This window comes from Nymphalis io, chromosome 16 (genome assembly GCF_905147045.1).
Source record: "Nymphalis io chromosome 16, ilAglIoxx1.1, whole genome shotgun sequence".
Classification (NCBI taxonomy): Eukaryota; Metazoa; Arthropoda; class Insecta; order Lepidoptera; family Nymphalidae; genus Nymphalis; species Nymphalis io.
The window spans coordinates 6,901,645-6,929,388 of record NC_065903.1 but is presented as its reverse complement, the minus strand read 5'-3'; the positions used below and the strand labels follow the sequence as shown (position 1 = coordinate 6,929,388).

Below are 27,744 nucleotides of genomic sequence, written 5' to 3'. Positions count from 1 at the left end.
CCCAGTGGTAAGAACGCGGGAATCCTAACCGATGATCGTGGGTTCAAACCCGGGCAAGCACCACTGAATTTTCATGTGCTTAATTTGCGATTATAATTCATCTCGTGCTTTACGGTGAAGGAAAACATCGTGAGGAAACCTGCATGTGTCTAATTTCACTGAAATTCTGTCACATGTGTATTCCACCCACCCGCATTGGAGCAGCGTGGTGGAATAAGCTCCAAACCTTCTCCTCAAAAAGAGGAGAGGAGGCCTTTAGCCCAGCAGTGGAACATTCACAGGCTGTTACAGTACAGTAAAATTAATTTGAAGATTGGACTAATCACTCAAAGTGTTGTTTTGTGTTTCTTAAAATATAACAAACCAATTTAAACCATGAAACGTCGTTCTTAGGTTGTTAGGAAAACGTTAATGTTTTTCGAATCAACACTGAACAAGATAAGATTTGCTCCTTTCTGAGAACTGTGATGAAATATGTGCCCATAAATGTGGGAGATTCATTGTTCTATTGTTCTTACTCATCATTATAATAAATATTATATAATTACAGTGGGTCACGCGACAACATAGGCCAATTGAATTTATAAACATTTTTTTCTTCATATACATATTTTGATTTCGTTTCATTGTATTTGAAAATTTAATTATATAATTTGTTTTTAAACTGAATGCATCAAGACAAGTTGTTCTATTTGTTTGTGTGTGTGAAGTAATAATAGACAATAAAAATGAAATATTAAACTTTTTTGGGACTACTTTTATGTCTCATAATTAAATTCAATTAAAATTAATATACTTCAACGTATATAGCACAAAAAGAATACTTTTAAGATATAATATGAGGCGTACTTTAAACTATTATAAATGTAATGTTTCATAAACATAAATTCACGACAATTCGACGTTCGAGATTAATATTAAAATGTTATGTTAAGCAGATCGGAAAAACCCTATAATACCTACTTGGAATAAAAAGTAGCGTAGAATAATGAAATCGTTACTGGCGTAGTTGACCAAGTCGCATTGGACACAATGATGCTTGCGTCACATCCTTGTACTTTTAACAACTCTATATAAAATCTTTGTTTACATTCTCGAATTCGTAAATTAACTTCGAATATTTATATAATTATAAATAGAATCAAGCGAACAATAACAAATATTTATTTTTTGATATGAAGAATGTAATTTTCGAAATTATAATTGCATTGCAGGTTTACCGCTACTAGTATTTTTGGAGATTAAATAGAAAATATGTTGATAATATATGGGCATTTTTTAATATTAAATTAAATTAAATTGTCTTTAATAAATATCATTAAAGAACCCGTTGAAGTCTTTACGACGAGACCAATAATATAGCAATCATGTATGCAAGTTTACAAAAATGTTTATATTAAAAATAATTGAATATTACCTACCTATTATATATATATAGCTATATAGCTATATACATATAGCTTGCATACTTGTTATAAAAACAATTTCTACTTGAAATAAATGAAGTCAGCTTTTATGGGTCAGATTATTTTCTTTGTAAATTAATAATAATAACTTATTTTTTACTACTTCTTAGCATATATATAGCTTTAAAGAAACTGTACAGTAATGTAGGTATTGGAGATCCATCGCTTGGCCGTGAAAGGAGTTGACATCGATTTCCTTTTTCTTTCCGTGTCTTCATTAACACACCGCTTATTCTTTTGTAATTTAGTTAGGTTAAATGAAAATAGGCTTTGTTTTGTTCAAAAAGATCTCTTTGAACGAATGAACGAAAGAATGAAGCGTTAAATAAAGCCGAAGGTCTCGTAGAGTTCTACATAAGAATTGCATTTAAATAAAAACCTAAACGTGATAAACTTAAAGTTTAAAATCGTATATATTTTAATATCTAGACGTCCACCTTATGTTAAATACTTTAGACTATATCAAGACTTAAATCGAGTGCTTTTTTAAATTAGTTCATAGTCAAACACCATTTAATAAGGCAAATGATTTAATGTTTTACTCATTATATAAATCAAATTAAAAGTTAATCAACGAATTATTTGCGAAAATATGCGTGTCCCCGTTATTTAACATTTTCGTTACAGTGTCTTAAGATATTTGCCTATTCATTGTTACATAATGATTTTATTTACTCTTCCTCACAGTTAATGATACAGAAAGTTTAATCTATTGTAAAAATTAAATTCGATTCAGCTTAGCAGTGACAATTGTTTGCAAAACGAATTACGAAGATTAAAAATTGACATCGTTCTGCTCTCGGAAGACGGACAGTTTTCCAGCGCAGTGGAAGCGCTTTCTCTGAGGGTACATTCATATAGACTGCAGTTGCAGTTTCGTCTTTATTTATATATAATTTTAAAATGCAATATTTATAATATTCAAATGTAAAAATATAATATCAATTTTTTTTATATGTTAACTCATACTTGTGCTATACCAAATTTAATTTCAATAACTGATTCTTTAATACTTTAGAAATATTCGGTTCTTTGAGAATAAGATATTTGAGGCTAAGTCGATTACAAAGATAACATTTTATTATTTTTTTCCAATGAATGTCAATAAGGAATGCAAAAAATCATATCAGACAGCAAATGTTCGCGACGTTTTATTTGGTATATATTTTTGAACTGTTAGTAGTATTGTACGGAAAAAATATGGGAACCTAATTTTCGGTGTTATTTGTTGATGGAAATGCCTTGAAATATTTTCATATAGCTGTAGTATGAAATATAACAAATGAATATGTAGTTGTTTTGTCCCTAATATAATTATTTATGAAAAAACCTTTAAACAATTATATCATAGAACTCGTTAGTCCAGTTTTTGTGAAAACTGCTCAGTAATGTTGTTGAAAAGCGTTCTAAATTTATGTAATTTTACAGCTTGTATTTAAATTCTGGAAATAGTTGATGTTCAAATTTTAAAGCGTTTAAATGTTAAAATTTACGTCTACTCGTATTTAAATGAATTTCGAGTTAAACTTTATTAAAAAATGTTTTAGTTTTTGAAGTAAACATTTATTTTGATAAACTTTTGTTATTTATAATACATATGCTAAATAGGATAGTTTTTTTTAACGTATAAAAAGAACATATTCACTCAACAGCATAGGGCAAACATTAACTTTCAGTAAATTACATATTTATTTAGTTGTGTCAATATAATACGTTAATTCAATACAGTGAAGTATTGTTTAAGACAGTTAACTTACATGGTATTTTATAAAGTATATATACTTCTGTATTTCTAATATTTTAATTTGCGAAATCTAAATAAAATGACTGCGCCCTTAAATTTATATACGAATATTTTTCTTGCAATAGTGGCTGAAATCCATTTATTTAATTTTCAACTTATAGTTCTTACTGTCACTACTAGTTTAAAAAATTTAAATATTTTAGTACGTATTATTCGCGACATTGGCCGAAGACGAGATGACCCATGGTAAGAATGTGTGAATCTTAACCGATGATCGTGGGTTCAAACCTGGGCAAGCACCACTGAATTTTCATGTGTTTAATTTGTGATTATAATTCATCTCGTGCTATACGATGGAAAAAAAACATCGTGAGGAAACCTGCATTTGTCAAATTTCACTGAAATTCTGCCACATGTGTATTCCATCAAACCGCATTGGACCAGCGTGGTGGAATAAGCTCCATACCTTTTTCTCAAAAAGGGAGAGGAGGCCTTAACCCTACAGTGAGACATTCACAGGCTGTTACTGTACTGTACTATTCGCGATATTCGTATTTGTGGAAGATGATATTAGTAGAAAAACAAATATATGCTATATCTTATATGTTTTTTTTCTTTTGTGAGTGTAACAAATGGACACATTATGATTTTATACATATTCACAGGCCTATCGTCAGAGGGTGTCGTCATCAGTGCAAATAGCTCGTATCGCTGCTTTGACTGTGGTCGCCGCGTCTTTCATCCTCGGTTCTTTCATCCTGGCATCCAGCTGGGTATCAGCGCGCGCTTCATGTCACCAACTGGAGCAATTGGATGCCATGCTTGACAAGGAGCTCGCTTTAGAGGGAAGATCATATGGAAACGACGCTCTGATGCCTGTAAGTACATTTTAAATTCCAGAAAATTAAAGTAGATAAAAAAGGGGGGAAGATAAATAGTCTTGAAGTTCTTGGGTTGATTATAAAGTGGTCGAATGAAAATTAAATAAGGTTAAATATATTTTTTCTTAAATATTACACAACAAGGTACTTTACACTTAACACACGACAGTAAACACCAAATGGTATGGGTTGCCCTTCTGACATAGTTTCTGACATCAGTTATAAATATTTTTACTATTACAATGTGACCAACGAATTAGGATTATTTTAACGAAGTTAAGTTGTTTATTAATATAAATTTAATATATATTTTAAAATATATCGATTCTAAGAATATACAAATATATTACACAAATATGAACATAAAAAATGATTTTAATAAATGTAGCTGAATATCCCAACTCGAACATATTCGTACCACTAGGAGCCTCAATGTTGATTGAAAACTTAGTACAGTTGGTTAACAAGCGCATAAAGACAAAGTTTATCTTTAAGCAATAACTTTTGAACTAGCTCGAGAGAATTTAGTACAGGTTAAAGTTTAATGCAGCTAAGAGAAAATGTTCTCCGTCTTTGTACCTTTGGAGAATGTAGCGCACTCATTCTTACTTCAAAATAAGAGAGTTCAATTACCATTCGTGACAAATATATGGAGTTATTTCAGTGTTGATATTTTCTTTCAACGAACATGTAAAAATAGTGAAGTTAATAGTCGTCGATATAGAGGTTTTATTCAAAAAAAGTATTTTACTATTAGTTCATAAATGGTTTGTAGATAATGACTGGGAAAGGTCGATCATTATGTAATTACAAACATTAGTCGTTGCAATAATGCTGTGGAGAAATGGAAAGAAAGTAACCTGTACGATTGAGATATCATAAACCTTGAATGTCTTTCTCGTGCTCAAAATAAACACGATTATGTACTTGAATGTGTCATAATTTAAACATTGGAATATTGTACGGTTATAACATTCATCTTCGCGTGTTTCTTATGTTTGATTAACAAATTTCAAATGAAAGTGTTTTTATTTAGTATGGGAAGATTTAATACCTGAACATTATATGATACCAATATTTCTAGAAGTTTTAAATGTGAGCATGTTAGTGAAATAAATTAAATATTTTATAACTAGATACTAATTGGTTGGCCTATGTGAGTGAAAGGCCATCGTATATATAAAAATATCTATCACCTATTTGATATATTTTATTAAACTTTCTTAATTCTCTTTCTCAAATTAAATATACAGGTTTTTCCTGATTGATTCTGTATATGAGAAACTATATCTAATAGATTAAAATTATTTTTAAAAAACAAATCACAAATGTATGCATGACTAAAATAAAATAAGTATACGTTTGTATATAATTTACTAGACCTTAAGAAATATAAAAATTAATGTTTTCTCTCTCGGTCCTGGAAAGTTTTTGTCGTCAGAATTTCACGTTAGACGTCGTATTTTCTTCCCGGTGACGGCGGCGACTTATTTTGCTCACGAGTGTTGTTCGTGACTAGCATAGTCGAAGCGTCACTTTAAATTCAGTTGCAATTTTCTGGTGGATGACGGATTCGGTCTTGGTCAATAACGCCCTTTCATTACTCTTACCCTGATTTATTGTATTTTCAGATTGTGTAGAATACGAAACTTTTATTCTAAGATTGTTTAAATGTATCTAGGTACTTTGTAAGGATTTCAATATATTTTTTGTTAAACTTAATTTTGCTTTAGCTATGTAAATTAATTTAATATTGCGCAGATAACTTCAAGGTGCTTTTACACAACTTTACTTTGGTTCAAAACATTTGGTATATTTTATTATTTTAGTTTGTTGACCCGTGGGCTTAGCTTTGTCGATTCTTTTACATTCAAGACACAAGAGAACCGTGGGAATATGTTTTGCCATTGTTATTAAATGACAATCTACGAATAGATAAATTTAATCTTTATGATATTTAAAAATAGCATAGTGTAATATGGTTGGAATTATCTGAACACATATGAAGTAATATTTAATAGCCTTTAATTTGTTTTCTTGATAAGAGAGAAAAAAAAACATATTTTTCGCGATTCCATTGTTTATTTGTGATGGATCACAATATTTTGATGACGTAATTGTGATTCGCTTAGTTGTGTACTTATATAGCGTATGTTTGCTTATGGTTGTGTTGCAAAGTCCGCTGTGCCACGACGCGACGCCGCCGCACCGGATCACCTTGAATCTTCACGTTACGCAAAGCTGCGGTTCTAACAGAGCTGTCTTAATGATCCGAGGCAAAAAGTATGGTTGAGAAATTAAAAGGTCTATTTCATAACAAAACAGAACTATATTGTGACGTATATTAAGAGGTAACGCACCTGTTCACAAGCTCAGTTTGATCTATATAATGATGTTCATGACTAGTTCAAGTAATTATTTTTAAACGGTTTATTATAGAAAAATTAAATAATTTTCTGTCAATAGAAAATTAGTGTATAATAATAATACGATAGTATTAAAATATATTACGATGATCTGAGACAAGAAGAAATATTCTGCAATTTATGGTTAGGACGAGTAGTATCTTGTGCAACTTGCTGACCTTTAATGAAGCATTCATTTCGGATGGTTCGATGCCACGTTTGACATTTATAGGGTCACTAGTTTTATAAAAGTTATGTTTCTTTAATACTAATACTACAAGTGAATATTCAAATGGTGTGTATTTATTATTTTATAATAAGGCTTTTAACCTTCACGATAATGTTTCGATAGTATGTCATTGATTGCGTTGTCATTTTAAAAGTGTAAACTGCAGTCAATTGTGATGAAGATCACATTTAATTGATTGTTTAAATACACAAAAATAAAATATGAAAATTGCTTTATTATATTATTTATTGCCAAACAATTTGAAATGAATTTTATGATTCAAATCTTATAAAATTCCTTAAACTTGATCTGACAAATACACGAAAAAAAATATCGTAGAATAAAAACCTCTTTTATGTATTAATAAAAAAGTGAATGTATTTATCAAAAACGTTTAAATATACATTATTAAACATGTAATTTATAATTTACCTACTCATACAATACATGAACATTGTTTGTAGTTGGCAATATTGTCTCTAGCGAAAGTTGCAATACGGTCAATGACCCCAGGTCGCGGGTGCATCTCCACGTCATAGAAAATCACGGTTTCGAATATAACACTCACTTCATAGCCGTTCTGTTGACGTACTTAGAAAGTAATAAGAAATTATGTAATATGAGAAAGAATACCTTCAATATTTGTGTATTATATAAATCCGAGTATCTCTGGAAGTCATCATGCAATATACAATGAATTTTTTAGGGCTTAGTTGAAACATTTTTTTCTAATTTTTGATATTTTAAAATGTACATATGTGTTTATATGATATGATAAATATACATAAATAGAGGCGCGACTGTAGATATCTTTCATTAAGTATAAATAATCTAAGTAAAGATTTATATAAGAAGAAAGTTATCCTAACTGCCTCGTTGATCGTTGGTTCGAATACGTCTAATAAAAAATAAGTTATATTGTGGATATTGTATACTCTCATGTCTCGGAAATAATTAAGCCGTTACTACTGCGCCTGATCTCTTCCAGGTTGTGTCAGATTGCTGTCTCACTATGAGAATGCATCCGTTTACATTTACACAGACATTTGTGTAGTATATTATGTCTTATGCAAATGCTTTTAATCGGTCACCGTGGCCAAAATCAGATTATCAGATATAGATGTAGAGTCACTCACGACTGGATGTAGTAAAATGTGTACCAATTATTTTATATGGGGATTGAAAAAGAAATACAATTTCTATGTTTCACAGGTACGGAATTTCTTGCGATGTACACTTATTGTATATTATGTAAATATAATTTACAAAAAATGGTCCATTTAAGTGCCTCGTATAAATATTAAGGTGTAATTTTTTAAGGCATCAACATTTTGTGTGTTGTATAACACTTTCCTCTTTTATGTTTAATTTATGATTATGATTGCAATAATACATATTTACGTCTGAATTAAAAAATAATTACTTTGTTTTCACGCAAAATTAAACTTTCTAATAAGTTACTTTGCGGTAAATTAAACACTTTTATTTGAATATATCTATAGTTTTTTTTTGTTACGGAGTCGTGTTTTCATAAATTATTTTTAATTTTATTATATAAGTCTTTTGACTTCGCTAATAACTTTATTAAATTATATCATGCGTCAAAAACTAATTGAATTAAAACGTGAAGTGAAGGGCTTTAAGTATTTATATTTTTTAATCAAGCGAATAATTTAAACTACTTTTATATTATTTATTTTATTGGTATGCGTTAATAGTTATTACAACGTTTTAATGCTACTGTTGTATAAATATTTTCTTCCTTGATGTTTAAAATTATAACTCTAAACTTAGAGTACCTACAAAGGGTCGAAAAATCTAACAGTCTCTCTCGTTAAGTTATTTGATATCTTCGAGGCCTTGCATTTTTTTTTATATAGTAAAATAAATAGCTAATAAATCTCTATCAAAGCTTATATAGCAAGAGCTATCTAAAGTACTAACCAAATACAATTAACATATCTCTAAAAAAACACGCTTTATAATAACGCAAAATATTCTCACGTCCCTGTACTATTGTTATTTTGTTTCAAAATACAATTCAAAATTTTAAATAATAATGTGCCACAAATTGTATTGAAATTACTACATTTTAGGCTTCAAGGCTCTAAAATCATATGAGATATTTCATTTGTTATTTCAGAAAATTAAAATATAAACTCAAATAGTATTTATTATCTGGATTGTAGGGAACAACGAGAATTCTATGCCTGTATATAAATGGTATATAGTAATGATTATTACTATTTCCCTACTTGAAACTTGAGGTTTCTTTGTGTGAAGCTAAGAAACAACAAACAAAAGTATACGTACTTCAATTCATAGATGAATAGTAATAATCAAATACAATGTTATTTGGTCGTCATGACAACTGTATGAAATTATAGATTTTTTTTAAATTTAAAACTACATACATCAAACAGAAATTATTATGCGTACGTTTTTTATTCATTTAATAACTTCTAAAGACTAAGGGACGAGCATCGAATTACGTTCAAGAGATTTATTTCCTTCGAGTAATCCAATCCAGCATCAGTTATTTCCTTTGCGTCTCTATTATCATGTTGAGGTCTTAAGTTTCTAGAATTTTGTCGATTTTAGTTTTTTACTTGCATTTCGTTCGCACTCATATATTTTGAATGTTATAATTATTTAAAATACTAAAACTTTAAAGAATATTTAAAAACATATAATATATAACACGAAGTAATATAGATATTGTGTTACAAACATTACATTATTAGAGCTATTTAATTGACCTATCTGTTCATAGAAGTGTGAATTGTGATATATAAGTTTTAATTGTGAAATTTACAATTAATTTTATTATTCTATCATTCGTTGCAACTTCCTCGTTACCACGCAACGTAGGCAATAACTGTTAACGTTTAAAGTATTTCGTAAAGCAGTAAAAGTGTTGTGGGCGTCGGTACAATGCGACAATTGTAGGCGACGTAATCGTCGTTTTCTATCGGTTGCGGTCGCGAACATTGCGCGCTTGGCTGCTCGTTATTAACTGACAATACTTTAAATCGTTTTTTTTTATTTATTTTAACGTAATATTTGTTTTCCCAGATTATTTCATAATCAAGACGTCATCTTCCGTCAAAAAACAATATATTTTGCACAAAAAATCTTAGTTCATATTTAGTATATAATGTAATGATAAAGTAAATAAAACTCAGAAGCGTCTCCACAATGACACAATAGCATTAGTGATTACATAAAGACTTATTTCTGTCGTCACTTCCGTTGATGTAGAATATTCTAAGAACAGTAATTGACACTATACGAAGAATGTTCTAGTTAAATATTGTTCTGGAAGATACGATACTAAAAATATGTATATAGATCTTTACAACTCAAGACATCAGTTAATGATGGTTATAAGTACAAATTTGTAATTTTATAGAAATGAGCATCAATGTTTAATTACTTTTTATATGAATGTTTAAAAAAATTGTTGTGTGTATACAAATACTGTGTTGTGTGCGTACAATATTTTATATTATTTATGAGAAGTTTAATAAAAATGACAAAAAATGGGATTAATAATTAAAAATAGGAAAATAACACCATATTCCGACGGTTCGTGTAATTAATGTAAGTTTTATGTAACTAAATAAGCACATTTTTTACAATCGTTAGAAGCAATATATAGGGATCATACCATTTTCAATTGTGATATAAAATAAACATTTATTTAAATGCTACATATAATGTTCATCCATTCATGTCTTCAGTTGTCACATATAATACTACTAAACAACAATACGTAGTATTGTCGTGTTTCAACCTTAGTTGGTGAAGCATTGACTATGTAGAGATGTTTAATATTTTTTCAAGTGTTAATGTCTATGGGTGGTGGTGACCAAATTATATAATGTTATACTCGTATGTATTTAATAAGGAAGAGTATTTTTCTAAAACATCTGATTTGCTTAATCTTAAATCAAAATTAAAAATTAAAAAAGTAGCAATAATATGTAGCAATAGCTTTTAATATCCCACTGCTGGACTAAAGCCTCCTCTAATTTTGAAATATATTCCACCATGCTAATTCAATGCGGCTTAGTGGAGACGTAGTTGGAAGATTATTATCCGACATATGCAGGTTTCCTTGCGATGAATTATAAACACAAATTAAGAACATCAAAATTTAGTGGTGCTTGCCTGGCTTTGAATCGCAATTTTTAACCCGGTTATGATTCACATGGTCTAGCCACTGGGCCTTTTAGTCAATTGATAACTAATTATATTTATTACAGACCAAAAATAAAATATTTGCAGAAAAAAAATACTATTCTTTTATTGTGTAAATGTTCTTCGCATTAAAATTGATCATGGTTTATGTATTTAGCAATATTTTTATTATTGTATCTCATTACTGTATTTTGAATACAAATGGTTATGATGACACGCCCGACTTAGGAATTTTTCATCTCGATTAAGGTAGAGAGAATTTCACAAATTCATTTAAAAAAAGAATAAAAAATATGTTATACATAATACAATTCGTCGAAATATAACAAAATTCTACATTACAGGTTGAATTTTATCATATTTTTTCCTTATTTATTTGATAAAATCGTGAAATCAACGTTGACAAGAGTCCTTAAAAGTGAACTTGATCACGTGTAAATCACAGATGTCCGTTGTGATTAACATGTCACGTCTACTGGTCATAAAATTATAGTTTTGTTAAACGCTATACTTCCTTGAATTCATCATCGAAAGATTATAATCGTCATAATCTTATGAAAGTATAACAATTCAAAATCAATTAAAAATTTGAAATTTAAATTTGAAAAACAACATTTAGTGGGATTTTTACGACAAAAATGTTGTATGAGTAGTTTTGTAACTGTGATTTACTTTTGTATAAGCTAAGTTTTATTTAAATTGCCATTTAATTGCATACATATTAATTAACAGTCAACTGTATCTATACAGCTATTGAATACGTTGGCTTGCAACAACTAACCTTGCACTTTTTCTATGCACGGTTTTATACGGGCACAGAATCCGCAATATTAAATACATTACCTAGTGAGAACTCTATAATTGCCTGAACAAAGAGCTCCAATATATTCGTTTGTGAGGTTATGTCTGTTTATAGAAGTAGAAGATATATATGGTTTTTATTTTTGATTTCGAATTGTCCGTATAAAAATATTAAGATATCACAATTGCGGAATAGCCTAATAAAGCATTTGTATACTAGAAGGAAATATTTAAAACGTTCTTACGTAAGAGGCCGGGTACTTTGTACATAGCCGCCATTTTGCGATGAGTACTGGATGGCTTTTCTGAAAGTGAGCGGTGCTGTGGAACGTCGACTACTTTTTGCGTGTTGTTCTTAATGTAATATGCTTTTGTGTGCAAACATTTCTGTACAATTTTAATAAGTAAATGTTGCTTGAAATACTCACAATGAACAAATGCAGCAAAAAAATGATAAAACTGAAAATCATCGTAATTTTAATGTATTCATGACTCTGCCATTTTTTTTCTTCTAAAGAGTGTTATTGATATTTCAAAGAGGTAATATGAATAAAAATCATGTATCCATGTATGTAGTTATGATAATTTCTAGATAATCTAGCAAATAACAAGCAATCAAGTACTTCCGCCGTTTGCCTACTATTTATCTCTCTAGCCCGAAGATAATTGACTAATGTTTAATTATTTTTTTGATATAATCTGTGATTTGCGTTTTACTTGTATTATATGCTATTATATGTTTGAGTTTTAATAGATTTAAATGGTGATAACATATATATATATATAGTTTTTTTGTTTTGGAATTATTTAGAGATAAATTCATAAAAATTTTCAATTGCGGGTTTTCGTAAATTTGACACATCTAAAAAAAATTCAGCCGTGAATTATTAGAAAATCACTTTGTCGCATTCAGTTACATATATACTACATTTTTGTTTACTGTAGGTCTATATACAAATAATAAATAAAACAGGTAGTTATCATTTTGTTTCTAGGACGAACCATTGCCGATTGCTAACGCCCATGCCCTCCACGCGGCACCACCAGGAGTACCAGAGATGTCATCGATGCCTGTGCCACAAAAGCCGGTTGTTGCCTCTCCCGATAGCTTATTGAAAGAGGATCCTCTCAACCATGCCGAATCTAAAATAGATGAAGATAAACTCCAGGTAAAACATCAAATAATATAAATGTTGTTTTTTTATGGTGAAACTTGTAATTTATTATTAATCCTAGTTTGTTGAGGATATCAGAAGATGGGATATGTATTTATGATATGTGTATCTTTAACTTTTTTAGTAGTAAGTAATAAAAAAGGATAAAATATCGCTGCGACGTGTTTCATACAAATTTAGTTGATAATTGTGGTTCGTGGATTTAAAAACAAAACTTCATACATTGGACTAGACTTCTACTTCTGCCTAGCTTTTTCCCGGCCTAGTAACGCCAGGGTCCGCTTAACTGGACTAAACTATATAAATTTATAATTTAAGACTTTTATTTTCTTAATATTAAGTATGTAATCATTATTCATTCATAATATATATGTGCAATTTACATTTACAAAATCTTCTAAAAATATGTAGAAAGTGTATTTTAATTATTTTTTATCATAATATTGCGGATAATATATTTTTTATATTTTCGAATAATATGAATTGACTTCGAATTCATTTGAAGTGGTAAAGTGTCTCTTCCATACATCTCTCTCTATTCATATTCATATTTAATCGCTAATTAGTCAGTCAGAAGTCACTTCTTGTAATTCTTATCTCTTTCAAACACACTATACACGTATAGTAATAATATCTTTAATATTAAACTTAAACAAATATTTCTATTAAATTTTCACAATCAACGTTTAATGATAAAACGTTATTGCTTAGACAAAGTCATTATGCACACACGTGAAAGTGTCATTAGTGCATTTTAGCTCTCAAATCACGGCTGAATGGATATATAGAGTCGTCCGGTTGCGACATTTGAACTACGTTCTCCTTTTTCATGTTTTCATTACCTTAACGAGCTTGCCGGTAGTGTTCAAATGTTTAATTGAGACAGAATACAAATGACGCGGTCATTACGTAATACATTATGTAAATTCGTTAACAATAATTTCGATTCATGAGTTAAATGTACAAATGCATGCGATGGAGCGTGGCTATGCAAGTGATGACGTCACGAGACCGCTTTCACTCGCTTTGAGCTTCGACCATTGCACTGATCGTGAAAGCGGATATAGGAATTAACTACCACGTCGTTTACATTTACAATAAGTAAGAAAATTTTATGTCTCTTTAACTATTTCATGTTATTTTAGATTTAGTTAAGTTGATAGTAATATATGTATTATATAGTAGCTAATACCCGGTATGTAAAGCAATTATGCGATACAATTTCCACGTCACCTATTGTATGTTGATGGTTCTATGCCGGAAACTTTCACGTAACAACCAATAACTATATAAAGCTTCAATTCGAATCGAATTAAATATAGTGCGAATGCATACAACTCGAAGAAAATAAGCATTCATTTTTATATAATCATGAGATGTTTATAACAATACTTGTAATTAATCTATTTTTTTTTATATTAACGTAATTCTTAACGTTTATATTAACGTAATCCTTATTTTGCTAGTTTTATAAATTTGTGTATTTTTTACAACGATGATCAATGCGATAACTTAACATTATCACAAAATTAATTTCTGTCATAGGAAATTACTTTATCGAAATTTCAAATATCGTAAATCAAAAGTTCCGCCCAAAATTATCTACGGGAAATTCAATCCTTGATGTTTTACCGCTGTGGATTATCCGGTTTTTTTTTAATTTTAACTTTAATATGATTACTTGCTTTGAAATTATTATTAAAAAAGTATTTAATTAAAATACATATACTGCGTCGTATTATCTTTTTATTATTATGGAATTTAAATACCCATATTTAAATATACCGACTCGAATTATTATTCTTCACTATAATGTAACCCTATTGAATATTGATTTAATATACCTAATTACAATCAAAATATTGATTCAATAATTTATTCAGTGTATATTTATTCTCTCTGTTCGTAGTTTCATGTTGACTTTCTTGGGAAGGATAGTTGCAGTGGTTTCCCCTTGCCTTCTGCACCAAACCTTTTGGAGATTATTTGTATCCCCAGGCTGTTGAAGCCTCTTCTGTCTGGTTACCCAGCCAGGTCTTAGTGGTTATACCGCCACAGCTCGGGCACCACGGGCAGGCGAGGTTGGCGTTTGGAATCGACTAGATGGTATTGTCGTTCTCCCGGCAAGGAAATGACTCCATTGAGCGCCTTGTTATTCAAGGCAAGGTGGATGGCATCAGACCACGTGGAAGGACGCCCATGCGATGGACTGACCAAATAAAAACAACTGTTGGCGGTCCTTTGCATGAATGCACGAGGCTTACCACTGACAGGGACATATGGCGCAGGCTCGTGAGGCGAATAACATCTGCGCCTAATAATTTATAATACTTCATGGCGACCACGACCGCTCTGACAAGAGTGTCACGATAAAGAAGAAGAATATTTATTATGTGACGTAGTAAAAGTATCGACTTTAAGTCATACGGCTTAAATTATTACATTATATCAAACGTCGATTAATTTGATTAAATATCGATAGTATAGTTGATCCTAACATTAATTATTGTGTATATTTTTAAGTGGCAGTAGTTCATTTACAAATAGTAGATATTTGCATAAGGATTTCAGCTATTTGATTAAATGATGAGCTATCTTTTCGATTGCCAGTAATATTTACAAACGCATAATGTAACAATGGTGCGCAGGCGCATTGTCTCGGGCAGGATGTCCGAGAGTATTGTGGCCGGCAAACAGTACAGAACGAGATATTTGTTTCATACGAGATTTTTACAAAGTTATATTTTTATTTTTGTTTCTCCTCTTTCAAAGATAGAAAGCAATGTTTTAAAAAAATAAAATGTATAAATTTCATAATTGCATTCTCTCAAATAACAAAAACAAACGGATTGTCATACATGCCACGAAAGAAATGTAAGTACTGTGAGGAGTGAAAAAATTAACAACATCATTTTTGTATATGTCTAGTAAACTATTCATTAATTTATAATACTTAATATTTACTTTAATTAGTTTAGTTTTCACGAAGCGCCTACAAAAATTAAAACATTTTTGATCGTATTTTTTGTATTAGTGTTTTCTTCACGTGTACACGAATGAATGATGATGAATTAAAAATTAAATGAATTTAACATTAAATTAATTATAAATTATATTTTCATCCTTAAAAATTAAAAATATATTTGAAGGTGTTGTTTGTTAAGGACTGCAGCTTTTAAGTAATTAATCAAGGTTACACACGTGCGGTCCATTGTTTTCGTGAGCGTTGACTTAAGTTTTTATTCATTTTGAATAAAAACTTTTTTGATTTGATTTAAAATTAGTAGAGATAAAGAAGAAAATGCATACTCCCTCTACTTTTATTATTAAAGGTGCTTATTGGTAGTGGGTATTTGTGCAAGCCCAGCTGGATAGATAGCTACCACCAATGATTCTATCGCATTAAGCAATCATATGTACACAGTATGGCTGTGTGTAATGATTAGGAGAAAGAGTGAGCCAGTTTGTTTACAGGCTACACACTTCTTACAATGCTAGTATTATCTATTTAGAACATTCAACAGAAGTAACCGTAGTTGCAAAACCGGTTGGCATGGTTGGTAGATACTTGCCTTTCACGCCGAAGTTTGTGGGTTCGATTCCCACCCAGGACAGACATTTGTGTGCATGAACATGTCTGTTTGAGTCTGGTTGTAATTATCTATATAAGTATGTATTTACAAAAGAAATGTAATATATGTAGTATATTAGTTGTCGGTTTCCATAGTACAAACTCTGCTTAGTTTGGGATCAGAGGGCCGTATGTAAATAATGTCCCAGGATATTATTATTATTAATCCAAAAAAATGTGTATGACACTCCAAATTATACGATCATTTAAAAAGTAAAACTAGAAATTGTATTTTGTATTCCGCGTTACAAGTATAATTGAAGTTATTTAAATACAAATTTAATAATTTCTAGAATAAAAATATCACAATAAACGATTTCGAGCACGATAGCAATTTAGTCTATTATTATTTAGAGAGTGCGGTGGCCCGCATTATCTCTAAATTGCTGTTCATTGTGTCGTGCGATTATATTCTACACGAATGGTTGCAAAGTGAGAAATTTGATGTTATTTATAGTACATACGATTCACCTTTTGCTCTATTGGTTGCATGTTTACTTCAGTTGTTACTGGAATATTCTCTCTATAACCTTAATAATAATACCTTTCACAATCGAGTCGCTTCCATGAAGCCTATTTGATTTCTCTACTCTGAGAATAGTGACTATTCCGGTGTGAGTTTCGTTATTGTAGACCGTATGCATCGATGCATCTTGAATATATTATTATGAAATATAATATTGAAATTCAAATGTATATAATGTTGCAATATTTTCTATTTGACTACATTTTTATCGGCGATTATTTTAGATGTTATTCATAGATTCTCTGTTTAACAAGAATGATGTTTATTTAAGTTTATATCATATAATATATATATATATATATATATATATATATAAATTATTATTATTATATTGCTACATAAGTAATGAATTAAAGAAATAAAGATTTCCTAAAAGAAACATTACTATGTATACAAAAATTTAGTAAAAAAAACCTCTTTTTATGCATAAATTGTTTCATATCTTTCTAAAATGTTATTTTATATCTTAAATGTTATGTTATTTTTAAGTTTTTGGTAAAATTAATTGGATTTTAATGTCTAACTATAGTTTTAAAACATGCATTATCTAATTGTTTATAGAAAATCGACGATGTTAAGGTTGATACGGTGAACTCTGGTAGCGACGAGAGTTCTGAGTCAGACAGTTCCGGCGAGGAAGACGATGACGACCTCATCAGGCCCATGTTCAAGCTCCCCATACAGTTCGACCTCGACGAACTCGCTGGCGCTTTCTTAGCAAATAATCAAAAGTGAGTACTGTTATCTAAAATTAACCAAGGACATCACATTTACTGCCTTCTTACATTTACCCGATAACTTAAAGTTATATGTTAATTACAAATGTGTTTGTGTGTGTAATAAAATTTCATACTTAATAATTTACCTTTTTTTATTAGATTCTATTGACTGTTTTAGCGGTGACAACACACAACTTGTACATTTAATATTGAATATATAATAGAGTTTGACAATGACATTAAAAAAATTTGAAATTATTTATATGATATATGATATTATATTTTTTGAAGAATATTTAATGTTAATATCGAAATAATTGTCAATAGGCGCGTTAGTCTGACAAGAACAACTATAGATCAGCTATTGTGTGGCAATTGTGATCGTGTAGTTGTCAAGGTTTTAGAAATAATCAACAATAATAGAAAACAGATTTGAGACATTGAATAAAAAAATAGGTTGGTCCGCTCAGTACGTTTTGTAAATTTATACAGAAATAAAAGTATTTGTATTATAATACTTTTAACGCATTCTTGCTTCTTATAAGATTAGAAGATATAGCGGAAAATAAATATTGGCTTGAGAATTTTTTTATTATTCGTTTTAGATGAAGTTAGATATGTATCTATTTTGATGATTTCCATGTTTTGAGGTGTTCAGGATCGAAATATTTTTATTGTTTAAATTTTCTCTTTACGTACTAGAATACGTCCCCGTGTTATTTGAATATATTTCTAATTGTAGTCGAACACAGCGAAGCTATAATTTGTCTTTTAGTACTGTGTTTATACACCGCAGGCGGAGAGGTTTCCATATTGTACTGTTGTTGTTATTATCTATATATTAAAATGAAATAAGCCCTGTCTATTATTTGTTTTAATGGCTTGTTGGCGAATGGCTAGATATAAAGCCACAGATCCGGAAGCCCTGGGTTCAAACCTCAGGTCAGTCCAAAATGTTATTGGTTTATGGAAGATTCTTAGTAACCATTCTTAGTAACCGCCCAGAATTTGAAAATTGGAAGTGAATACTCTCCCGTGCTTTGGAAAGAAGGTAAAAAAGTGGGTCCTGTGCCTTAATTCTTTCCTGTTTTGTCGATTGCCGTCCCATCGAAATATGAGAGTGATGGAATACATACCTTTGTTGTGCACTCAGCACACACTTATAATATGCCCTACGCAGTTGGCTAGTCTCTTCTGTTCTTATAATTCTTTCTCTGGCTGCCGTGACTGAAACCGATAACTGGTGGAGGACATCAATAGTTTTGAATTTAAATGTTTTAACGGTCATCCATATGGTACAGTCATCCTTATCCAATGACCATCGTTGATCATGATAACATAATATTTTGGTTAGTTGGTCAGTAAGATATGAATCGGCGTGTACATTGCTTGCAGAGGTCGCATGAACTGCGTGGTGGAGCGGCGCCATGAGGAGCCGTTGGAGAACAAGTTCCCTTTCAACATCCTCGGTGCCTTTGCTCCGCGCGCCGCACCCGCCGAGCGCGTCGCCATCATCTGCCACGGCGGAGACGAACGGTAACTGAATTTTAGTCTATATTCCTACACACACGTTCGATGTTACGATTTTGCAGTCAGTTCAATACAACACATCAAAATCTATATCTATCAATATATCTATTTAAAATATATATCCATGAGAAGAAAGGGCGAGAAACTTTTAGATTTTCTATTTTAAATTAGTTTATATATTTGGAATGAAAATTTACGAAAATTCTCGCCTTTTTGTCTTTTAATTTTATTTTAGTTAAGAACTATTCTGTATTATGTTTTTTTTTACCAGAAAAAAAGGAAATTATTTATATAATGTTATATTTTTAAATATGTTTTATGATAGAAAGAGTACTTTAACTTTTTAGTATATATTGTATTATACTACGAATATAAACAAAAATCACACGATACGTTTGTTAGTACATGATGTTAGCATATTCAATGAAATGGTAAATTTTTCTAATAAATAATTTGAGTATTTGTTAGTCAAAATAAAAACTTTTAAATTTATTCACATACTAATATTTGGTGAAAAGTTACCATAAGTATTTAAATAAATTTATCGGCGATTACAAGATTAACAATTTCGATTCAACAATCCTCGCTGTTGGTTAGACTGTGACAATTTACAAATCGACCGACTTCGCTCTTAAATTAAAAAATGTTTTCAAAACACTGATTCGCTCGCGAGCATTTTAATATAAATATTTAACTAAATTCCATTTTCCAAAAAATAATTCACGCTATTCGATGCGTTTAAATATCCAATGGCGTTTGGTAAACCCAAATATAGTATATTCGTTATAGCGAAAAAACATTTACAAACAAAAAATGTTGATGCATAATATTGCGTAATTATGTTTAAAGAATTTTAGTAAATGTAAATATTTCATTATTGTGTTTGTAATATTCCGTCGAATATTTACAAAATCTTATTTATTATATTATTTATACATTAATTCAATATGACAATACTCGTTGATAAAACATTTGTATGCTTGTTTTTGTAGAGATAATTATTAAACAATCTTGTTATCATAACAATCGATAAGTTGATATTTTAATTAAGAAACTTTTTACTACCATTTACTGCTGAATTAGGCAAAAAATCGAAAATCAAAAAAACGAAATTTAAATTCAAAAAAAAATTATATGTGCAAAAAAACCTCGTAAAATTTTAAAAATCTGCCTATCAAAACAAAACTTGCTGATTCCAGAAGATTTTGGAGCATTAGGTCAGGGTATGCTAATGTTATTGTTACATCGTTGAAGTCACAGGATATTAAATTTTGAATCGGTTTGACGCGAAGAAATTGTTCACCACCCTTCAATTAGTAGCTCAAGGGGCTGAAGATCTTCAAATAGCTGAACAAATTTTCATTAATCATTGCCAAGAACACAGACATGTACGTTAAATTTATTATACCACTGTTTTTGCATTCGGCTCATCTCGGAAATATTGCGAAATCTACTTTACAATGCAAAAAATAAGAGATTGAGAATAAGTATCGTTTAATTAAATACTTCTAATTTTATTAAACAATACCCAAGTAAATAATCCATGGTTTTCTGCTATAAAAAGAAGAAGAGAAAATAAAAATATAAAATGTTAAGTGACAATCACTAAAGTTTAATTATCAGATAACTTATATTTAATTACTTGTGTTGTAAATACTTCGCGAATTAGATAACTAACATAATAATTACCTTCATAAAAAATGCGCGCTTATAGATATGATTATATATAAATAAAAATATTAATTGGATTATTAAAATAATGTCGTTCTTCATTAAATAGTTTCTAATCAGAAACTCTAAAGCTTTATAACAAAAAATAAATAAAACAAATTTACTATCGTTGCTAGTTGAATTATTATAGTAACTTAAATATTTAATGTTGACGAAGAAAACTTTCAGATAACAGACATAGTAATTATAAAATCGAAGTGTAATATGATAAATAAAATACATTGTAAAATAGATTGTTTAAAAGTTACTTAAGTTAATACCGATGTTTTACTTTGTTAACTTAAGTTATGTTTCAATTCTTAGAATTCAATTAAATACGTGTTGTTATAATTTATGTTTTTTTTAAATAAATCTATACTGTATAGTCTATAAGACATAATTATTCACTTTGAAAATGTTTTCCGCAAACCAGTGAAAAATTCTAACTAATGTAAAGTAATCTCTATGACCTTAACATATTTACATCTATCTATCTGAGATGATGATGATGAAAGATAATGAAAGAAAATGGCTTCCTTATATTATTCTATTTCGTTTACAATTAAGCGTGAAACCAATCTTATTGAACAATTGGTCGTCACTATGTATTTTTGTAATACTATTTCTTTATCTATGGGTATATTGCGAATTGCACAGTATTAAGCTTTGTATAAGATAAGTGTACAGAGTTTATTTAATCTTAGTAAATTGAATAGTCAAAAGAAGAAGTGTATATGTGGTGTTGTGTGATAATGTATGAGTTGCGCTTTACAGAGATTTTCTTCTACCGGCCACACAAAAGGGATGGATATAATAAAATCATTCGACATTAACGGAACATTCTGTTGCAGAGCAATGCCAATGTTCCCCGACCCGCAATCGCAAGTGTTCGCGTTCCCGCTGTCGGGCCCAGTGCGCCTGCCATTGCGCCCGGCGCCCGAGCGCACCCCCGAGCGCGCCCCCGAGCGCGCCCCCGAGCGTAGGCCCTTCGCCGCGCCGCACCGACCCGCGCCCTTCCCGCTACCGGTGAGTCCGCAAGCCACATGTTACAATTGTAATATAAATAAAGTTTTCCTGAGAAACTCGAACTCAGGTTCAATCTTTAAACCATTATACTCTAAACCCGATGGGACAGCGATTCGATGTGATCGGAGAGAGATCAGGCCCAGGACCAACGGCACTGGGATACAATGTTAAGGGGGGTGTAATATTAAATTCCGTGCTTCTGAGAAATTCTTAACAGCACAATCGAATAACCTGGTAGATATATATAGTTATTGTCTTGACAATAACTTGGTCTATATCTCTATTGGTTGGATAAGCCTTGACTTATAATATATTATAAAACTTATTATTGCAACAATATTAACAAATTATATTAATTTCATAATTATATGAATAAATTCTTGGGAATATATATATATTACTAATAACGAATTTATATAATATGTGGTAAAGAGTAATTTCAAATAAAGATTTATCCTTTATGGTTGTGTTGCGTTTGTTTCCGGATATCTGACCCCGAAAGTGGTCGTGGTAGTGGCCGTCAAATTTGTACCACGATTACGAGTCCAAATAAATAATAACACATAATATTGGCATTTGAGTTGTATGTATTTGAATATTTGCATTAAAATATACGTCCTATTTTCAATTAGCTAGATAAAATTAGTGTTTGCAATTTTGCTATTCATACGATACAATATTTACTGAGTAACTGCAACTATTTAATATATTTATAAATATTTTAATAATAAATGATATATAGGAATTATAGGAAATATTTTATATTTATTTTATTTAAAGTAAAATAAGAGTCTGTAAATGTCTCACCGCTGGGCAAAGGCCAGAGACCTTTTGTGAAGCACGTTTAGACCTTATTCCCCCACGCCGCATGCGGATTGTACATAATATTTTATATTTAACTGTACCGTGGCGATTCAAAAGTGCTCACTTGAATAAAGAATTATTTGATTTGATGTGGAAAAAGTAAAAGACTAGTTTATGCTGCTAAGCATTTCAATAAATTTGAATAAATAACACAAAAAAGGATGCAAATTTTGGTTCCACCCTCATGGTTGGTTTTAAATCTTAGTCCGTTCGAAGCTATCCTTTATTAAACATGGCAGTTTAAGTAATAGCCAAATAGTACTTTTTTCGCGCAGGTAATCCGTATTAGTCTTTACCTGGTAACACGTATGTGACTACGCCCTGTCCTTCATTTTTTTTATTATTCACTGATTTTTTTGGACTCCATTAAAAGTTTTTCTACTTGCCCCGTCTATCTTTTGGACATTTTTAGGTATCAGTTTAAACGACGTGTAATACATATTATGTTAATCTTTTACTACCTAAGGTTCGCCGGGAGGGAGGGAAGGGAGGCCGGGAAGGTACATGAGGGATTTGTAGGATCAGCCTTATTTTTTTTAAATGAGGTTATAATAGACGCAAATTATGAATAAAAATGTGTGATTTTTTATGAATAAAAACGTTATTAAATAAATAAAAGCAACTAAAACTAACTTATCATTGTGTTTTATATCTAAAAAAGTTCCGTATAACTCTGATGATAACGGTAGATAGTTAGTTACTGCTAGTATTAATTCACAAAATGCATTGTTATGGGGAAAAAATATTATTTTTGGCTATTGTTAAACTGATGTGCTTAGTAATGCATAACTCTCAAAGGACTAAGATTTGGATTTTAGTGCTATAGTAACTTTTGTTCAGCTTAAAACTACCTATCTAACGATGTATTATACGTTGCTATTGGAGAGTGGGACCAGAATTCATACAAATCCTGGCATCCTCCTTTATTTTGTCAGCGTACAAACTATACGCTATGCAATGGAAAATATAAGGCATCATACGATGCTTTTTAAAAGAAATACCGAAATAATTCTTAGATATATATTAGTAGGCATATACGAATAAAGGCAAACCGCATAGCACTTGGTTCGTGATTGCAATATATTAAGTATTTTTTGTTTTGATCCTTTGTTCGTCCTTTAAGACATCTGAAGATAATTATTAGCATGACGTTGAGTTTATGTCGTAAAAAATGAATAAAGATATGATAATACCTAAAGTTTTAGTTAGATTTTTATATTAAGCAATGCATAAATATTAATTCATGCATTGCTTAATATAAAAATTGTAAGATATTATAATATTAAGGACTGAAATAAAGATCACTAGACTGTGAAATATAGATGATAACATGTGCAAGTTAACTAAGGGGTGTTTCTAAAGATCAAAGATCAGTCTTACAATCAATATCTATTTCAGCAGTTGACGTCTACTTCACATACAACTCCCATAATTAGGACGCTGACCGGTGTTATATCTTCTAAATCCAGCAGTTTCTTGCTATCGTATTGACGTCATATTTCTACCTATCATATCATATCTCTCCGTACCATACTGTCATATCTCTTGGCCTCTTAATTGTGTGTCATGGTATCGATTTGAAGATTATTTTCTTATTCATCACTTATCAGTTCTGCGAACACTTAGTGACCTCCGTTAGTTGTATAGGTTTCCGAGCATTATTAAAAGAGGTCAAAAAAACACACTTTGTCAAATTTAAAGCGAATAATAATGAGAATGATACTGGTTATTTTGATCATGATAATGATGATGAAGATAAGTATTTTTTAATATTATTATATGCATGTTTTATGTACATTCATAATTTTATAAATACAACGCATTATTTACCTTAAATATTTTTTGCTATTAAACTCGTACTTTTTCTATTATGCTACGTGTAATCGTTAGAAATAATAAGGCAAAAAGATGAATAGATAAACAGAAAGTATGTGTTAGAATACGATACGTAATATGCACTTTTAATTCTCAGTGCCAATTAATAATATAAAATTGATTCGACCTTTTGCATTTATTATTCAAAAAGGATATGCATACCAGTCAAAGATTTATTTATTAATTTCTGATATTATTATTTCATTTTATATTTTAACTTTTCGAAAATTCTTACCCTCGATATTCAGTAATAAAAAATGCCTAATGCATTACTCATCATTTAAAACTAAATACGACTAAGGATGATCATCAACCCAGTTAGCTTTTAAGTACGTTTAAATTATACGAACCATATTATTGACATTAAAAAACCCAGTTGTGGAGGCAACTTAACTACTGGATTAAAACATCTTAACCTATCTGAAGATTGCGGGTTGTAACCTAGGCAAGTACTACTGAATTTTCATAAAGCAAAAAACAACTAGAATTTGTCAGATTAGAACCTACCTACCTATACATTTGTATCGACCAAGTCGCATTGGAGCAGTGTAGTGGAATAAGCTCTATACCTCCTCTTTAAAAAGAGAGGAGGCCTTAGCCCAGCTATGGGTCATTTACAGTCTGTTTACTTTACTCGTAAAAATGTCCTATTATTTAATTATAAATTTTTTTTAAGCTAAAACAAAATATAAACATATATATTTTATAATGAGATAACAATTTTAAAAGTAGGATAATATAAATAATAATAATAAGTAATAATAATAAAGTAGGATAACGTATTTTACAAACATTTACTGCTATTTTTTAGCAACGTGCAGGCACTGTTCGATTTAACGTATACAATTAATCCCTGTTCCATTTATTTGTTTTTACTTCGTTTCTTGTTTCACTTCCTCTCAAAACAATCTCAGCTTACGATTTGTAATTAATTGAATTAATCCAACTTTCAAATTGGAAATACAACTTGTGATAGAAAAAGTTAAATGTAAAACAAAATATTGATGTATTAAATATAAGATAGAGTTTAATAGTAGTTCTATGAGTTTTATGAATAAATATTTTTGAACATACACATGATACCAGCTTTACATTACTGGGTTAGTGATACTATTATTAAATATTTAATTGTACAACACAACATTTGTGCAACACGCATTGCACAAAAGGTGGGCTAAAGTTCAAAGTATAAATCATCAAAATAAACAGTATGTCGCAATCTCGGTATAAAATATTAATACAGTTTAATTTAAATAAATGACAGTAACAGTAGTAGTTGTTTAAATACACTTTTTATTTGTATATACTGTAAGTATTTACATAAAATTCAATCATTATTATCCTCATTAATTCCGACGATATTTAAATTTGTACATTCAACGATTTCATTATATTAACATTAGCATGTTGGTGACGCAAAGCCACGAGTCTATCTATCTAAGTTTTCATTTCAATAATACATTTATAAAATTACATACAACAATATATGTGTAAAGGCGAAGGCGACCACTTACCATTAACCCCCCATTTGCTCATCTACCTTTCGAAAATATTTATACATATATATAAATTAAAAAAAAAAAATTTATTTCTAACCCCTCAAAATCTTAAATCATTCTTCTATTCACCTCTTTTTAAGTAAATAAATCCATAATTAGTGCATTTCAAATAATTTATTTCTAGGGAGAATTTGAAGCCTTATTGTACTTAATTAATAAAAAAATCTTTTTTTTTTCTTTAAATAAATATAATATTAATACATCCATATGGGGCCATGCGATACTTTTGTTTTATTTAAATTACAAAATTAATAGTTATTACAATTTTTTTTTAATAATAATATTTATGTTACTATTAAACGTCTTAATTACATTAAACAACATTTCATTCTGATTTTAATCGTTACATTTCTTAAGATATTTACGCCAATAAAGTAACTTGTATTTTATTAAAAACCAAGGTTAGAATAATTAGACAGTAAAATTATTTGAGTACGAAAAGTAAAATTACAATGACCTACATCTTAAAATGCGCAAGACTTCGTCATAAATTACCTTTTTATAAACATTATTATTAAGTTTATTTTAAGCACAACAGTATCGTGGTATATACTAAGTACAGTTTTAAAATTGGACTACAATAGAATAATAAATAAATATATTATTCTGTAATATTAATGTGTTTTTGTGTTTTAAACTTCCAGTCGTGTGTAATATAATTTGTTTGAAGTGAAAAATGTTTTCTAGAGCCCTGATTTCAATAATGGGGAGTCTTAAGAGTTGCGCAAAAGAATTTACTTTTGGGTAGCTTTTGGCAATTATTTCAGCTTCTTGAAAAGAAGGGAAATTAGAAGCTAACGAATCTGCGTTAAAATGTTGTATTTTACTGGTTAACTTTATACTAAAATTTGTAAATTATTCTTTCATGCTATTTTGTTCCTTTTATTTTAAACAAATGAACAACATTGTTGTATACGAGATTTATATAAAAATGTAGTTAGTGAGAAGTATACCTTAATTTCTCGTGTTAAATAACCATGATATTTCTTCATAATTTGTATTTTTATAGATTCGAAAAGAGAAACTAGCAAAATATTTAAAAAATAATAGTGTTATCACCGTTCGCACGAACACTTTTGAATGTTACAATGCGTTACTAGTGTCGTTTTGAAAAAACCTAATGACTTACTGTATAAAGCTGCGCTTTGTTACGGCCGGATTTTTTTATCGGTCCACGCTCTATACGCTCTATTCTATTCATTGCGAGCGCTTTTTACGCAACGCTTAATTAAATCTCGTGCGGTTGCTGGTTTCCTAGGATCGCGGTGTATGTATGATGTAGAGGAAGCTACAACGAACATAAAAAGTTGTCTGACTTACATATCGTATCGTCAAACAAAAGCGGCAAGGCTATTTAATGTTACGGTGTTGAAAAACAAAATCTGCAAAAGCAAATCATG

The 27,744-nt window shown here is 29.9% G+C and overlaps 1 protein-coding gene across 2 annotated transcripts in view; it reads left to right on the top strand.

The window, feature by feature from the left end:
• The window catches only part of LOC126774547 (WAS/WASL-interacting protein family member 3), a 56,402-nt gene that overhangs the window by 1,322 nt on the left and 27,336 nt on the right, over positions 1–27,744 (top strand). For both annotated transcript variants that reach the window (XM_050496117.1, XM_050496116.1), the window contains exons 2-6: positions 3,876–4,088; positions 12,725–12,898; positions 17,623–17,792; positions 19,176–19,316; positions 21,872–22,046. In XM_050496117.1, coding sequence (XP_050352074.1) covers positions 3,876–4,088; positions 12,725–12,898; positions 17,623–17,792; positions 19,176–19,316; positions 21,872–22,046 — 873 coding nt within the window. The remainder of the gene's footprint in view (positions 1–3,875; positions 4,089–12,724; positions 12,899–17,622; positions 17,793–19,175; positions 19,317–21,871; positions 22,047–27,744) is intronic.